Source organism: Delphinapterus leucas, chromosome 19, assembly GCF_059928025.1.
Source record: "Delphinapterus leucas isolate spDelLeu-1000000601 "Yukka" chromosome 19, BTC_Dleu_Yukka2, whole genome shotgun sequence".
Taxonomy (NCBI): domain Eukaryota; kingdom Metazoa; phylum Chordata; class Mammalia; order Artiodactyla; family Monodontidae; genus Delphinapterus; species Delphinapterus leucas.
The window spans coordinates 40,183,902-40,200,074 of record NC_143147.1 but is presented as its reverse complement, the minus strand read 5'-3'; the positions used below and the strand labels follow the sequence as shown (position 1 = coordinate 40,200,074).

The window sequence follows — 16,173 nt, the reverse complement described above, 5'->3', positions numbered from 1 at the left end:
TTAATTTCCTAGGGCTTCTGTAACAAATTTCCACCAACTGGGTGGCTTAAAACAACAGAAATGTGTTCTCTCACAGTTCTGGAGGCCAGAAGTGTGAAATCAAGTTGTTGGCAGGGCCACACTCCCCCCTGGAGGCTCTAGGGGAGAGTCTGTTCCTTGTCTCTTTCAGTTTCTGGTGGGTCCAGGTGTTCCTTGCTTGTGGCCACATCGCTCCAGTCTCTGCATCTGTGGTCACATTTCCTCCTCTTTTCTCAGTGTCTCTCCCTATGTGTCTCTTATAAGGACAGTTGTCATTGGATTTAGGACCCACCCAGATAGTCCGGGATGATCTCATCTCAAGCTCCTTAACTTAATTGCATTTGCAAAGAGACTCTTCCCAAATATGGTCATATTCATAGGATCCAGGGTTTAGGATGTGGACATATTTTGGGGAGACCACCTTTCAACCCACTACAGTGCTCACGTTATCTAATTTATTGAAAGTCCCTTTTGTTTCTTCTTCAAGTTTCTTACTTTTTGTTTTTCCCTCCTAGCATAAGTAGAGAGAGAGGGTGTTGGGGAACTTACGCGCCTTCCTGCAGCTCAGGCCTGCCTACACCCCCCAAACCCTGGCCCTCGCTCCTCCTTTCTCCCAATAAGGCACACCAGCCACCAGCTCATCTGTTCCCCAGGAACCTTTCTCCTTTTCCCAAATTAGCTGTGACGTGACAGACTGGGTGTCCAATTTCTTGTTTTTCTGATGTCCCACAAACAAAAAACAAATGCTTTATAATACTCTATTGCCAAGTGTTCAGGGCAACTGGCACAGGGTAACAGAGCTTACCTTCCATCGCTGTCTGAACTGACTGCCAGTCATACTCCTGCACCCAGGTCTGCTGTGGGTCTCAACCCCTTCTAGAACCCACAGGGGATTCTTTTCTCTGGCAGGTATGTCTTTTGTGTCTTCCCTTACTCTGACCAGATGGGCGTCCCTCTCCCTTTGAGGATGTCTGTTTCCCACACAGGGAAGTTGAGGGGCACCCCCTCCCTCACTCCTCAGGCCTGTGTAAAACGACAGTTTTCAAACATATGGAAAAGTTAAATAGTACAGTGAATGCCTGTGTACCCACCACCTAGATTCAGCTTGTTAACATTTTGCCGTAATTGCCTTTTCCGTATGTAGGTTAAAAAGATGATTGAAAAGCAAGCTGTAGACAGATGGCATTTTACCCAGACATTCTTCAACATGCATCTCCTTCTAAGGACATCCTTCTGCATCCTTGCAGCATCACCTGGGAGCTCGTTAGAAATGCAAAATCTCAGCCCCACCCAGACCCAGCTGAGTTAGAATCTGTATTTTAACAAATCTCCGGGTGATTCATATGCACGGTAAAATGTAAGATGTCTGTCCTATATAACTACAATACTGTTATCACACCACTGAGAATTAACAGGAACACCCCAACCCAGATCTTGACTGCTCCTGTCTTTTAAAAAGCGGTGACAGGTAAATGTTGATCTGAATCAGATGCTTAAGACCACCCACTAACCATTGCTAAAATGCATTTACTGGACTGCTTTTTCTCTACCTCCTCTCTGTCTTCCCCTCCCCTGCCCTCCCGCCACCAGGGGAGCTCATGGATGGCCGAAGGGGCCTGGTCCCTTCCAATTTTGTAGAGCGTGTGTCCGACGACGACCTCCTGACCTCCCTGCCTCCAGAGCTGGCTGATCTGTCCCACAGTTCAGGCCCTGAACTCAGTTTCCTGAGTGGCGGCGCGGGCGGCAGCAGTAGCGGAGGCCAGAGCAGTGGGGGACGCAGCCAGCCCAGAACAGAGGAAGAGGCTGCAGGGGACGAGCTCAGGCTGAGCCCCTCGTCCGAGGGCCTGGGTGAGCCCCCTGCCGCGCCTCACCCCCGCTGTCTGGCTGTCCTCAAGCAGCTGGCCCACAGCGTGGTGCTGGCCTGGGAGCCGCCTCCTGAATGCGTGGAGCTGCGTGGCTACCATGTCTGTGTGAATGGGGAGCTGCGGCAGGCCCTGGGGCCCAGGGCGCCCCCCACGGCTGTGCTTGAGAATCTGGACCTGCAGACCGGGCCCCTCCGTGTCTCTGTTCAGGCCCTGACCAGCTGGGGCGGCTCTGACCCTCTGCGCTGTTGCTTGGTGCTAGGGGCCGGGGCCGGGGTGGCACCTAGCCAGCTGCGGGTCCATCGACTGACAGCCACGTCCGCTGAGATCACCTGGGCGCCCGGCAATAGCAACTTGGCCCATGCCATCTACCTCAATGGGGAAGAGTGCCCCTCTGCCTGCCCTAGCACCTACTGGGCCACCTTCTGCCACCTGCGGCCTGGTACACTCTATCAGGCCCGAGTGGAGGCTCAGCTCCCACCTCGAGGGTCCTGGGAACCAGGCTTGGAGAGGCCAGAGCAACGGGCTGCCACCCTGCAGTTCACCACACTCCCAGCAGGTAGGTGGGCTTGGGCACCTGGTGTCTTTAACACCTGGGAGGTCAGGCCACGGATGGGTCCGAACGGGAGACTGTTGCTACTTGCGTTTTTAGAGAAATGGCAAAGTGGGCTGTTCTGTCTGGCTGCATTATTGGGTCTTGTGCCCCCTCCCCCTAGGCCCCCCTGATGCCCCCCTGGATGTGCAGGTTGAGCCAGGGCCCTCCCCTGGAATCTTGACCATCAGCTGGCTCCCGGTAACAATTGATGCTGCTGGCACCTCCAACGGCGTCCGGGTCACAGGCTATGCCATTTATGCTGATGGGCAGAAGGTATGGCCCGGGGACTGCCCACCTGTACCCTGGGGTCGAGATGTGGGTCTCTCCTCGCCATGCTCAGAGGCCTAGTCTCCCCAGCCTGGCACAGAGGCTGCCTGGCCCTGGCATTTGGGCACTAAGTAGCAGATTGGTTAAGAGCGTGGGCTCTGGTAGCAGGTGACTGGGATTCCACCACTGAAACCACGTGGCCGGGAGGCTTAGATGAGACGTGGCACGCCAAGGGCGCCGTGCCTGGCATGATGCTAGTCGCGGCGGTGGTCGCGGAGTCCTCACACCTGGCCACCTCAGCCGCCCTTTCCTGTGCTCCTTCCGCCCTGCAGATCATGGAGGTGGCCTCCCCCACGGCAGGCAGCGTGCTGGTGGAGTTGTCGCAACTGCAGCTGCTGCAGGCGTGCCGCGCGGTGGCCGTGCGCACCATGTCGCCCCACGGCGAGTCGGCCGACTCCATCCCGGCTCCCGTCGCCCCTGCCCTGGCTGAGGCCTCCTCGCCAGCCAGGGTCTCCTGCCCCTCCCCACGACTGGGCTCGGAGGCCAGACCGCCCCTTGCTCCAGCCTCCCCGGGGCCTGGAGACCCCAGCTCTCCCCTCCCGTGCCCCAAGCCCCGTGGAACTCGAGAGCCCCCCGGGGGCTCCCCAGCAAGCTGTCCCGGAGAGACACCAAAAGGATCCTCAGAGGAGCCCCCAGTGCCTGGCTCTCAGGTACCCTGCTGGGGAGAAGGGGAGCAGGTAGAGACTGGGAGAAGGGTCTGGCGCTTGGGCCCTTCCTCAGTGCCTGCCATTCCAGGAGGAGGCTGGGGCAGCTGAGCTGGGGGCCCCAGGAGACAGGAAGGCCAGTGAGCCAACCTTGGGAGAGCGAGTTCCTGGCCCTGCAGCTTCCTCCCTGGCCGAGGAGAAGGCTGAGTGGACTGCGGGAGAGGCCTGCCCGGCCCCTGGCTCCACCCAGGGAGCGCTGGCCCAGAGGCTGCCCTGTGCTGAGGCCTGCCGTGCAGGAGACACAGGGCCTGGGCTGCGGCCCAGGGCTGAGGTACGGGTTTGGGGACACTGGGCCACCTCAAGGAATCGAGGCCCCCCTCCCTGCCCTCTGCCAGCCCAGATCCGGCTGTCCTCTCTGCTTGTGCTCTGCTCTGCTCTGGCTCTGGTCCGTGCTGTATGTCTGACCAGCTCTTTGTCACTTTGTCTTCCAGGTTTCTTTCCATTTTGGCTGCCATCCTTCTTCTTCCCCACCCCCTGCTCTGCGTACCCCCCGTTTGGGGCATGACCCTGTCTCCCTCTGCCAAGGGACCCCTTTCATTCTGGCTGGGGCCGACCCTGCCAAAGCGCCCTCCCTCACCTCCCTGTTCTCCTCCTTTGTCTGGCCTCTTGCAGAGAGAGGACACGGCCGAGCTTGGGGTCCGTCTGGGGAGCGCCCTTGTGGACCATGGCCGCAACTCAGATCTGTCAGACATCCAAGAGGAGGAGGAGGCAGAGGCAGAGGAGCTGGGTGTCAGGACTTGCTCCTTCCCGAAGCAGGGTGCTGGCAACAGCCTCAGGGACAATGGGGCCAAGGTAACGGGGTGAGGAGGGACTGGTGGGCCCTAGACCTCGGGTTCTGGGGGCCTCTGCCCCACGTGTCAGCAGCGGCTCCAATGCCACCGAGTGCCAGCAACATTCTAGGTGTGTGGCCTGGGCCCTGTCCTGAGCAGCAGATAGGAAGTGGCTCAGGCTTGGCTTCTGCCCTCCTGGAAAGAAAGGGGAGAACGAGGCACTCTTTTCTGTAACTTCTCCCCACTAAACCCACCAGACGCAAGCGCCCTGGCCATCTGAGAGCTCGTGCTGGGAGCTTCCAAGGAGGGGACGGGAGGCCTCCCTGCTGTTACAGACATGGCCTGTTCCCTGACACTTCTGCCCCTCGGGATCCCAGCATCTGGGCAGCCCGTTCTTGGGTGTGCGCCCTAATTCTTCCTCTGGCTCTGCCCTGGACATGCTGTGTGGCTTTGGGCCAGCCTCTCTCTCTGGTCTTTCCTCTTGGAGGAAGCTGAGAGGGGGCTATGGGTTACCTGAAACCCCTGCCCTCATCTGAGGGGAAAGGTCACAACTCTGTCCTTTTCCCACGGACCTCTCTCCCCTGCCGCCCTCCTCCCCTCCCCCCAGCCCCAGCCCGACCCCTTCTGTGAGACTGACAGCGACGAGGAGATCTTGGAGCAGATCCTGGAGCTGCCCCTCCAGCAGTTCTGCAGCAAGAAGCTCTTTAGCATCCCTGAGGAGGAGGAAGAAGAGGACGAAGAGGACGAAGAGGACGAGAGGAGGCCGGCGGCAGGCTCTTCTTCCCGGGACCCTGACCCGCCTGAGCCTGCATTCCTGGGGCTGGGCTGTGACAGCGGTCGGCCCCGAGGACCTGGCCTATGTCCTTTGTCTCCCGAGCCCTCCAGGGCTGGGGACCGCCTGGAGGACATGCCTGGACTAGTTGGTGGAAGCAGCTGGAGAAAAGGAAGTGGCTCCCCCGAGAAGCCCCCCAGCCGCAGGCGGTCCCCAGATCCCCGTGAACACTGCAGCCGACTTCTCAGCAACGGCGGGTCCCAGGCCTCTGGACGACCAGGCCCCGCCCGGGAGAGGGGCAGCCCCCCCGTGGGCGAGGGCACCAGGGCTGGACCGGAGGCTGGTGGGAGAGGGCGGCCGGCCCCTTCGAGGAGGTGCCCCCGTGGCCCAGCCCCAGAATCGGGCCTGGCCAGCTGCCTCTCCCCCAAGTGCTTGGAAATCAGCATCGAATATGATTCTGAGGATGAGCAAGAGACGGGCGGCGGGGGCATCAGCGTCACCAGCTCCTGCTACCTCGGAGATGGGGAGGCGTGGGGTGCAGCACCCACGGGAAGGCCCAGGGGGCCTCCGAAGGCCAATTCAGGCCCCAACCCCTACCCACGCCTCCCGGCCTGGGAGAAAGGGGAGCCAGAGCGGAGAGGCCGCAGTGCCACTGGCAGAGCCAAGGAGTCACCCTCCCGGGTCCGTGCCCTCCCCCCTCCCTGGGCAGCCCCCTGCCTGCTGCCGCCTGGTGGCCCTGCTTGCTGCCCACCGGCCGCTCCCATTCCACGCTGCAGTCTCCATCAGCAGAGGTGGGGCCGGGCCTCCGGGCTCGCTCACCTGCCTCTTCCCACCCACATTCCACTGCTTTGCTGCTTCTGCCAGTCGGAACTGGGATGCACAGTATTCTGTGGCCGTACGTCGCCAGTTGCCGCCCGCCGGCCCCCTGCCTTCGGGCCGGGGGCCCTTTCCTCTGCCTAGCTAGTTACATCTTCAGGACACTGACTGTGATGTCCGGCATCACCCAACCCTGACACCGAGAAGAGGCACTCCTCTCCCACGCTCCTCGGCCAACTCTCAGACCTAACCTTAGCCCCTCAACCGCACTCATCCACTAAGGTGGCCAGGGCTGGGCCTCCCCTCCTGCCCTTCCTCCCCACGTGGGGGTGTCTGATGCCTCCGGTGAGGTTGGGCCACGGCTCCAGGAGAGGAACGTGTGTCCCTGCTCTGCTGTGCCGCTTTCGCTGACGGGGCAGAGCTGGGGGAGCGCTTGCGGGGTCCCGCCCCTGCTGAGGTGCCCATCAGAGGGGCGGTGTGTCACTTCTGCCGTCTGTTGCCCTCTCTTTGCAGGCAACAGAGACTGGGGAGCCCAGAGGGCAGGACGGCTCTGGGCGGAGGGGCCCCCAGCGGAGAGGGGGCCGGGCCCCCAGGCCAGGCTCCGCGGAGCTGGGTGAGCACCTGTGGGGGGCTGGGCCAGGCTGAGGGGGCTTTCCTGCCCCCCTGGCCAGAGCTTATTGCCACCGCTCTCCCCAACAGCCCCTCCGAGGAGCCCTCCAGAAGAAGCACTGGCTTACCAGGACCTACCTGTCAGGGTCTTTGTGGCTCTGTTTGACTATGACCCCGTGTCGATGTCTCCCAACCCTGATGCCGGGGAAGAGGAGCTCCCCTTCCAGGAGGGCCAGATCCTGAAGGTGACTGACTCACCGTCTGGTCCTCCTTCCTCCCTCCTTTCCTGCACTGGGGGTACGATAGCCACGCGTGGGTGAGAACACAGCTTCTAGAGCCAGGTGATGTGGGGTTGGGTCCTGATTCTGCCACATCTAGCTGTGAAACGTTGAGGAGATTAGCTAGCTCCTCTGGGCCTCATTGGTGAAATGGGGATAATGTTGAGTGTCTACCTCGCAGGGTTGTTTGAGGATGAAATGATTCAGCACCCGTAGAGCCCTGAAACTGCCTGGCGCATAACACAATGTGATAACTGCTGCTGATAGCATTGTAACTTTTATTGTGCCTCCAAGTATTTGTTGAAGGCTTTCGGCTGTTGCTCTGGGGTCAGGGGGATCTAGTCTGGGCTGGACTGGGGGGATGGATGGGCAGATAATGGGTGACGACCACACGGAAAGGGCTATTTTCTGTCATCCCTCTGATCCGTGTTCTTGGCTATTTCCCCCATCTCCTGTTCCACAAAAGGTAGAGCACTCCTCTGCAGCCCCAAGCGTGGTGCTGTGAGCTCGGGGCCCCGGGTGCAGGGAGCAAGCTGAACTGGCCTCCTGACACAACGGGTCTTCTTCGCGTCCAGGTGTTTGGGGACAAGGATGCCGATGGCTTCTATCGGGGTGAAGGCGGGGGCCGGATGGGCTACATCCCGTGCAACATGGTGTCCGAGGTGACTGCGGACAGTCCTGCAGGGAGACAGCAGCTGCTCCAGCGGGGCTATTTGTCCCCAGATGTTCTCGTTGAGGGTTCAGGTATGACCTGCTCCTGTCCCCCACCCACTTCCTGCCACCACGGTGCCAACTCCAACACCGCCCCCGCCCAGAGCAGTTTGTATGTCTGGAGTGGCCGAGGTGCCTGCTTGGCCCAGGGTCTGGCAGAGCCACTGGGGCCCTCAGAGACTTGCCGCCTGGAATGGGGGTTCACTGCCGAGGGGACGGGCCCTGTATTTTGGATCCGGGAGGTGGGGGATGAGAGAGGAATGCCCATAGACGCTCTAGTGCAGGAGCCCTGGTACAGCCCCGAGAGAAGATTGAAGCCACTGACCATCTCCCTCCCTCGCCTCGGCTTCTCTCTGACATCTGCTTGCCTTTCTGGGCCAGGGAACGGTCCCTTTGTCTACTCCACAGCTCGCACAGCTGGGCCTCCCCCCAAGCCCCGCCGCTCCAAGAAAGGTGGGTGAGACCCCCTTCTCCCTCGGGGGCCTGTGAGGACGGGAGGGTGGGGACACTACGTGGCTCCCTGGGGAGACACATGGGAGGTCTTGAGCAGGTTCAGGGAATCGGGCCAGACCTTCATCCCCAGCCACCCCTCCAGTGGGCAGCTTCATTCTAATGGAGATGGGGAGTGGTTTGCTGGGACCTCTGTTCCAGAAAGCACCCGACTATAAATTCTCTGCCAGCTGGAGCGAGTCCCTTACCCTTTCTGGGCCTTAGTTTGCTACGAAAACCAAAGGGCTGGGCCGATGTGCTCTCCGGGCGTCCTTCTCCTGCATCCCTTGTGTGCGGCTGAGCATCCTGCCTGCCCTGCACCAGCACCCCCCCTCCCCCGCCCCCAAAGAAGAGGGATGTGAGGGGCGGGGCTCACAGTCATATTCTCTCCGCAGCTGAGTCGGAAGGCCCTGCCCAGCCCTGTGCAGGTGAGGGGCCATCCCTGTGCAGTGGAGACTGGGGAGAGAGACGGGGCGGGGCAGCCCCTCCGACCTCTCCCCAGGGGCTACAACTAGCGGGCAGGTGGTGAATAGGGGTCAGCAGGCCTCCAGTGCCAAGGATAGTAGGGGGGTGGGGGAGGGTCTAGAGAGAGTCCTGAGTCTTCTCCCCCTCCTCCTCCAGGCGCCCCCCAGCCGGTCTCCTCTACTGGCCTGAAAGCTCCCCGCTCCATGGTGGCTGCATTTGACTACAACCCCCGGGAGAGTTCCCCCAACATGGATGTGGAGGTGAGGACCCTCAGATAGAGCCCAGCCAAGCTGGGTGGTGGCAGGTCCTCCCCGGACTTGACACGTGCCTCTTGGTCTCTCCATAGGCAGAGCTGCCCTTCCGGGCAGGGGACGTCATCACTGTGTTCGGGGGCATGGACGATGATGGTTTCTACTATGTGAGAACATGGGGGTGGGGGGATGTGCCCAAGAGGGCTCTCCCAGAGCCAGGGAGGGGGATGAGCAAGGGTTCCTGATGGAAGCCCGGAGGGACGGACCAGGTAGCCTCCCATGGTAGTGACGTTGACCCCAGCCCGTCCCCCGGGGGCTTCAGGGTCAAGGGGTTGGGGGTGAGGCCTCTCCTGGTCTTAGTCTCAGCATCTCCTCCCCAGGGGGAACTGAATGGACAGCGGGGCCTGGTTCCATCCAACTTCTTGGAGGGCCCTGGGCCTGAGGCAGGCGGCTCAGACAGGGAGCCCGGGACACCCCAGGCCGAGGGGCAGGTCAGTGAGGACCTGGGTTCCTGGCTCAGCAGTTGGGTCTCTATGCTGCTGGTGTGGTTGGAGGGGGGCAGGGGTGGGCAGGATGGCGTTGTGCGAGGAGCGCAGCCGGGCAGTGGTCCAGGTGCGCACTGCGCCCAGGGCGAGGCTGCGAGCTACCGCCAGAGGGAGCCCAGCCGGGGTGGCTCCCTCCCAGTGTGTGGCCCTCTGTGCAGTGGGGTGAGGCCGAGACCTTGATCCCCACCTGCCCACACCCCCGGCCAGTGCAGGTGAGGGGCCCTATGGAAAAGGACCCTAAGCCTCCCACACCTCTAGCTGTCATAGCCCCTGGTACAGGGACCCTCCCCACCCCACTGCTGCATCTCTCTGTCTCCCAGGTGCCTTTTAAAGCCAGATGCCCAGCAAGGCCCAGCTTCCTGGGTGGGTGGAGTACAATTAAGCTCCAGGTTCATGGGGCGGGGAGAGGGTGAGGAGGCCAGGCGCCAACCGGAAAGCCCTGGGTCTCCATGTGCAATCGTTCCAAAGGCAGGGGCTATGCCAAGCAGCACCTGCCCCTAAGACCTGGTGACCTGGGCGACCTGGTGACCGGGTGGAGAGCGTATGGTCTGGCCGTAACCCATCTCCTCTCTTTGTTCCCTGTTCTTCAGAGAACGAGGAGGAGAAGAGTCCAGTGCTAGATGGAGATAGATATATGTAGAGAAAGCGACATGTAAGTGGGGACTGACTCGCTATGTCCATGTCACCCTCCTCCTCGTGTGACCATAATCAGATGGCACTCCTTCGTCTCAGACACGGGAGCTGAGCTAACAGGGGACGGCGCTCTTGCCGTGAGCCGGATTTGGGCCTAGGATCAGCCCCTCCCCTTGCCTTACTCTGGGCAATGCCAGCTGCCACAGGAATACATGTCACCCTAGGATGTAATGTCCCATATTAGCGGAGTCCCCATATTCTATAGCACGTGTGGCTTATAGAATAGTGTGTGGCCTTCCTATGGCTCATCGGTGTATTATGAACTATACGACTGTGGTGTTACAATATTTTGGTTATTACTGGTGACAGAGGGATGACACTAACGCCGCCAGGAGTAACAGTCTCCCCCACCACGGTCTCCTCTGTATCGGGACCTATTAGGGAATCAGATGCGTGATTTTATGTCCAACTCTCCATTTTCTCCGCTGGGGGGCATAAAAGGGGAGGCTTAAACAGTTGGAGTCCGTAGATAACCCCAGACCATTCATCTCTGGGGCTCAGAGACTCCCTCCATTTGTTTCCCCAGCAACCCCTCCCTCCTGGGAGCCCTGGGAGGGGGTGGGAAGGGCCTACCCGCCTCCACCCCACCCCGGCCAGCCATCAGCCCTGGCTAGTTGGCAAGACACTCTTCGACCTCTGGGTGCTAGCAGAGCTCTTCGTGGGCGGCCCTGCCACATCACCAGGGTCTTAGGTGAGGGCGGGCCCCAGGCTGGGCACCCAGCACCTGCCAGCAGACTGCCAGGTGCTGGTGGAAGCGGGGGTTTGAGGAAGGGAGTGGGAGGCAGGGGATGGAGAACACACAGGCTGACAGGAGCGGACGGGGCTGTACCAGGCACAGGAGGTCGCAGAGTGGATGTGGGAATTTGGCGGGTAGCGGGGAGCCTTGCTTGTGGCTCTCTTGCTTGCCTAGCCGCTGTTCTTAGGCCACTAACAGCACAGTCTGGGTGGGCCTGTGGCAGAGGGAGCCACTTACAGTGGCAAACGGAGCAAGGAGGAGATTCTGCAAGGGAGACGTGCTAAGGGAGGGGCAGCAGCCTCCAGAGCTGTGGTGGGCGCAGAATGCCGCCCGACCGTGAGTCCCCTCTGGCCCCGGGCTCCCTGCAGCCCTCTCAGGGGCTATTCAAGGAAGAGGCTCCGTCTCCTCCCCATGGGGTGGGCACTCCTCCACTCCCTGAAGGCCCTCGGACACCGCGTCTGCTGGCCTGTGCGGGCCTGCTCCTTCCGTCTGTGCGCTGGTGCAGGAACCATCGTTCCTGGAGTGTATGGCTCCCTCCAGCGTCCCTGTCACCGCTCTACCTTCGGCTGGGAGGGGATGATGTGGGGGATTTGGAGCACCCAAGCCGAGGGTCAAGTCCAAGGACTCTTGAGCCCAGCATCCTACAGAGAAACCCAGAGAAGGGGAGGGGCTTGCCCAGGTCCAAGTGAACAGAGCAGAAATGAGACTCCACGTCCGTCCCTTCCGACTCCCAGCTCAGTGCTCCCGCAGCATCATCGCGCCCGTTTGCCTCTCCGTGCTCTGTGGGGGGCAGTAGCCAGGCGGTGGGTTTTGGTTCACGACTGTGGTTCCGTGACCTGGGGTCTGCAGGCCCCTGAGGTTGTGGCAGAACGGAGGTGGGTGGGTTGGCCGTCAGGCCCTGACGTTGCCCCTTTTCTCTCCCATTCTAGCCCTGGGCCAGCTCAACCCAAGGGCCCCCAGCGCCCCCCGGCTGGCCCTGTGCTCCCGGTCCTGGCCGCTTCTCCGGGATTGAATGGGGGGCACCACAGGGCCCGAGCAAGAAGGTGTGGGGTCTCCTCTGCAAGGGGAAGCAGCTCCTCAGGAAACTGGGCTCTGGGAAGAAGGAGTGACGCTGCGGCCCGTCCTGCAGGCCCGAGGCCCTGGCACACTGTCCTGGCTGCTTGGGGAAGGCCCTGGACTCTCGTTCTCCCGAGCCAGCGCTCTGGCACTCGGATGGAAATTCTACTCGGTGAAGGTCAGATCTAGATGAGCCCTTGCGGATGCGTCCTCTGGATGGGCATCTTCCTCTGACAGGAGGGCGGCCTGAGCCGCAGCGTGCGGAAGCGAGTCGGCCACCGGGCCTGAGCACCTGGGTCACAGAGCCAGGCCTGAATGTGGACTCATGACTCCTGCTTCTCCCACCCCCGCCTGGTGTCCAGCATGCCATGCGAGTCCCTTCTTGGCCTCCACACACCTGGCCCGGGGACCCTGCTCCCTCCGAAGGCGCTGGCCAACCTCAAGTCTTCCCTCCCTGAAGGAGAGTTTGCACTGGATTCTGCCCAGCCCCCGACCCCCGGGCGGGCAGGGGGGTGGAGCCGTGTATATATGTACATACCCAGTGCCTCAGCCCAGCTTCCTCCGTCTCCCTTCCACTGCACAGGCTCGGGAAGGACCCCGGGCGTAGCGCTGCCCTCCTGCCAGCCGCCCTCCTGGCCTGAGCCCCGGGCCAGCGGGCAGAAAGCGGGAGCTGGGTTTGCCTTATTTTGCTCATCAGATTCAACTCTTTTGCATCGTTTTCCTCTGGCCCCTGTTGGAGTCAGGGGCCTGGGGAAGAGGCCAGATTTATGCAGCTATTTTCATACATTCCCTGTTCAGGTTGGGGTGGGGGGCTCTCCCCCCTTACCCTAGCCACCTCCCTCCCCCTCCCCCTCCGGCTGGGTGAGCGACTCTGCATGTTTCCTTTGCTGTGGTGGGAGATTGATTGTTGGACTGAATGCCCCCCCCACCACCACCACCTTGGTCTCCAGGGGTGTGGAATGGTGGGGGCATTTGTTTAAAGAGACATTTTATTACAATAAAGTCTATTTTCACAAAACCCATGCTGGGCTCTACCTGGGATGAAGGACTCCTGAGGGGCGGGTCATGGTGGGCTTTGGACTCCACTTTAGAGCCCAGAAGTTAACATCTGACGGTGACTGGGGTAAAACTAATGAACACCAAGAAGACCAAGCAGCTCTGGAATTCTCTTCCTAGGAAGGTCTGGCAGCTTCCTGAGTGCCGGGTTGCAGGACCAGGTGTTCGGAGTTGGGTCAGGGTCCTGGAGGAAGAAAGTGACCTGGGAAGGGGGTGGGGAGACAGGAAGAGAGAAGGCACCTGTTTCAAGGTGGTGGACTGAACTGATTACATACTGCAATCTTGATTCTCCTGGACCAAACTCATAGGAATAATAGAGGTAAAAAAAAACCCAGCCAAACATGCAAATAAACAACATGCATAGTTCCATTTGAAGACGGCGGACACCCAATAGACTAGAAACAGCAGGATTTCAGAAAGGACCGAAAACAGATGGGAGATCACACTCAGAAACCTCAAAGCAGGGCACCTGTGGGAGAATTCTGCACAGATCTCCACACCTAGAGGTGGCAGAAACAGCAGAAGGACCACAGGGGCCGTGACAGTGTGATTGGTTGGGGCTCTATGTGGGGAACCACCAGGCCGATGGTTGCACATTCTCCTTTTCTCCATGGGCCAAGGGGCAAAGGTGAGGATGGCTGCCCTTAGATAAGAACAGTGGGAGTGGAAGCTTGGATCAGAGCGTGTGGGATCTTCCTGGGCCCGGGCTCGAACCCATGTCCCCTGCGCTGGCAGGCAGATTCTAAACCACTGCGCCATCAGGGAAGTCCCAGAAACACAACTGTTTTGTATTTTGGCCTTGTATGCTGCAACCTTACTAAACTCACTTATTAGTTCTAGTAGCTTTTTTATGGATTCCTTAGAATTCTCCATGTATGTGATCATATTGTATATGAACAAAGATAATTTTACTTCTTCCTTTCAAATTTTGATGCCTTTAATTTCTTTTTCTTGCCTCACTGCACCGATAGAACTTCCAGTACAATGCTTAATAGAAATAACAGAAAAGGACATACTTGCTTTGTTCCTGGCCTTAGGGAGAAATCATTCGGTCTTTCACTCTTATGATGTCAGTGATAGGGCTTTTTTTGTAGACGCCCTTTGCTGTGTTTGAGGAAGTTCTCTTCTATCCCTCATTTGCAGAGAGGTTTTTTTTCTGTTTTAAAGAGAATCAGCATTAAATCAAAACTACAAAGAAGTATCAAAAAGTCTGCAAATGATAAATGCTGGAGAGGGTGTGGAGAAAAGGGAACCTTCCTACACTGTCGATGGGAATGTAAACTGGTGCAGCCACTATGGAGAACAGTATGGAGGTTCCTTAAAAAACGAAAACAGAGTTACCATATGATCCAGCAATCCCACTCCTGGGCATACATCCAGAGAAAACCATAATTCAAAAAGACACATGCACCCCAATGTTCATAGCAGCACTATTTACAATAGCCAAGACATGGAAGCAACCTAAATGTCCGTCGACAGATGAGTGAGGATGTGGTATACATACACAATGGAATATTAGTCATAAAAAAGAATGAAATAATGCCATTTGCAGCAACATGGATAGACCTAGAGATTATTATACTAAGCCTGAAGTAAGTCAGACAAAGACAAATATCATATGGTATCACTTATATGCCGAATCTAAAATCTGATACAAATGACTTCATTTGCAAAACAGAAATAGACTCACAGATGTAGAAAACAAACTTATGGGGACTTCCCTGGTGGCTCAGTGGTTAAGAATCCTCCTGCCAATGCAGGGGACGCGAGTTCGAGCCCTGATCTGGGAAGATCCCACATGCCGTGGAGCAACGAAGCCCACGTGCTACAACTACTGAGCCTGCGCTCTAGAGCCCACGAGCCACAACTACTGAAGCCCGCATGCCTAGAGCCTGCGCTCCGCAACAAGAGAAGCCACCGCAGTGAGAAGACTGTGCACCGCAATGAAGAGTAGCGCCCGCTCGTCGAAGCTAGAGAAAGCCCGCACGCGGCAACAAAGACCCAACGCAGCCAAAAATAAATAAATACATTTATTTTTTAAAAAAAGAAAGAAAACATACTTATGGTTACCAAAGGGGAAAGGGGAGGGAGAGATAAATTAGGCGTTTGGGGTTAACTTATACACACTACTATACGTAAAATAGATAATCAACTACGACCTACTGTAGAGCACAGGGAACTCTACCCAACATTTTGTAATAACCTATAAGGGAAAAGAATCTGAAAAAAATAGCTATATATGTACGTATAACTGAATCACTTTGCTGTACACCTGAAACTAACACAACATTGTAAATCAACTATACTCCAATAAAAATAAATAAATTTTAAAAAAGAATCAGCATTAATTTATTTTTAATTGAAGTATAGTTGATTTACAATGTTGTAATAGTTTCAGGTGTACGGCCAAGTGATTCAGTTACATATATATATACATATATATACACACACATATATATCTTCTTTTTTGGATTCTTTTCCATTATGGTTTATTACAAGATATTGAATATAGTTCCCTGTGCTATACAGTAAGACCTTGTTGGTTATCTATTTTATATATAGTAGTGTGTATAGGTTAATCCCAAACTCCTAGTTTATCCCTCTCTTCCCTTTCCCCTTTGGTAACCATAAGTTTGTTTTCTATGTCTGTGGGTCTGTTTCTGTTTTGCAAATAAAGTCATTTGTATCAGATTTTAGATTCGGCATATACGTGATACCATATGATATGTGTCTTCCTCTGCCTGACTTACTTCAGGCTTGGTATGATAATCCCTAGGTGTATCCATGTTGCTGCAAATGGCACTATTTCATTCTTTTTTATGACTAATATTCCATGGTGTATATGTACCACATCTTTATCCATTCATCTGTCGATGGACATTTAGGTTGCTTCCATGTCTTGTCTATTGTAAATAGTGCTGCAATGAACATTGGGGTGCATGTGTCTTTTTTTGTTATTTAGTTAATTTATTTATTTTTGGCTGCATTGGGTCTTCGTTGCTGTGCACGGGCTTTCTCAGAGAGGGGGGTTACTCTTTATTGCGGTGCGCAGGCTTCTCACTGCAGTGGCTTCTCTTGTTGCGGAGCATGGGGTCCAGAGCGCAGTCTCAGTAGTTGTGGCACATGGACTCAGTAGTTGTGGCTCATGGGTTCTAGAGCGCAGGCTCAGTAGTTGTGGTGCACGGGCTTAGTTGCTCCGCGGCATGTGGGATCTTCCAGGACCAGGGCTCGAACCCATGTCCCCTGCATTGACAGGCGGATTCTTAACCACTGCACCACCAGGGAAGCCCTGCATGTATCTTTTTGAATTATGGTTTTCTCTGGCTGTATGCCCAGGAGTGGGATTGCTGGGTCATATGGTAACTCTATTTTTAGTTGCTGTTGTTGCTGCTTTTGGCTGTACTTCAAGGCTTGTGGGAT

At 57.2% G+C, this 16,173-nt stretch overlaps 1 protein-coding gene across 2 annotated transcripts in view; it reads left to right on the top strand.

The window, feature by feature from the left end:
• Positions 1 to 15,091, top strand: part of TSPOAP1 (TSPO associated protein 1) — a 31,984-nt gene extending 16,893 nt beyond the window's left edge. Inside the window, exons 17-31 of one of the 2 annotated variants that reach the window (XM_022552606.3) lie at positions 1,609 to 2,439; positions 2,597 to 2,748; positions 3,075 to 3,452; positions 3,538 to 3,777; positions 4,119 to 4,298; positions 4,884 to 5,729; positions 6,378 to 6,477; positions 6,564 to 6,718; positions 7,327 to 7,495; positions 7,844 to 7,915; positions 8,347 to 8,379; positions 8,573 to 8,676; positions 8,763 to 8,834; positions 9,048 to 9,158; positions 11,571 to 15,091. In XM_022552606.3, the coding sequence (XP_022408314.1) occupies positions 1,609 to 2,439; positions 2,597 to 2,748; positions 3,075 to 3,452; positions 3,538 to 3,777; positions 4,119 to 4,298; positions 4,884 to 5,729; positions 6,378 to 6,477; positions 6,564 to 6,718; positions 7,327 to 7,495; positions 7,844 to 7,915; positions 8,347 to 8,379; positions 8,573 to 8,676; positions 8,763 to 8,834; positions 9,048 to 9,158; positions 11,571 to 11,750 (3,623 nt within the window). In that variant the 3' untranslated portion in view covers positions 11,751 to 15,091. The remainder of the gene's footprint in view (positions 1 to 1,608; positions 2,440 to 2,596; positions 2,749 to 3,074; positions 3,453 to 3,537; positions 3,778 to 4,118; positions 4,299 to 4,883; positions 5,730 to 6,377; positions 6,478 to 6,563; positions 6,719 to 7,326; positions 7,496 to 7,843; positions 7,916 to 8,346; positions 8,380 to 8,572; positions 8,677 to 8,762; positions 8,835 to 9,047; positions 9,159 to 11,570) is intronic. The other variant, XM_089900918.1, reaches the window with a different exon arrangement.
• The last annotated feature ends 1,082 nt before the right edge of the window (positions 15,092 to 16,173 follow it).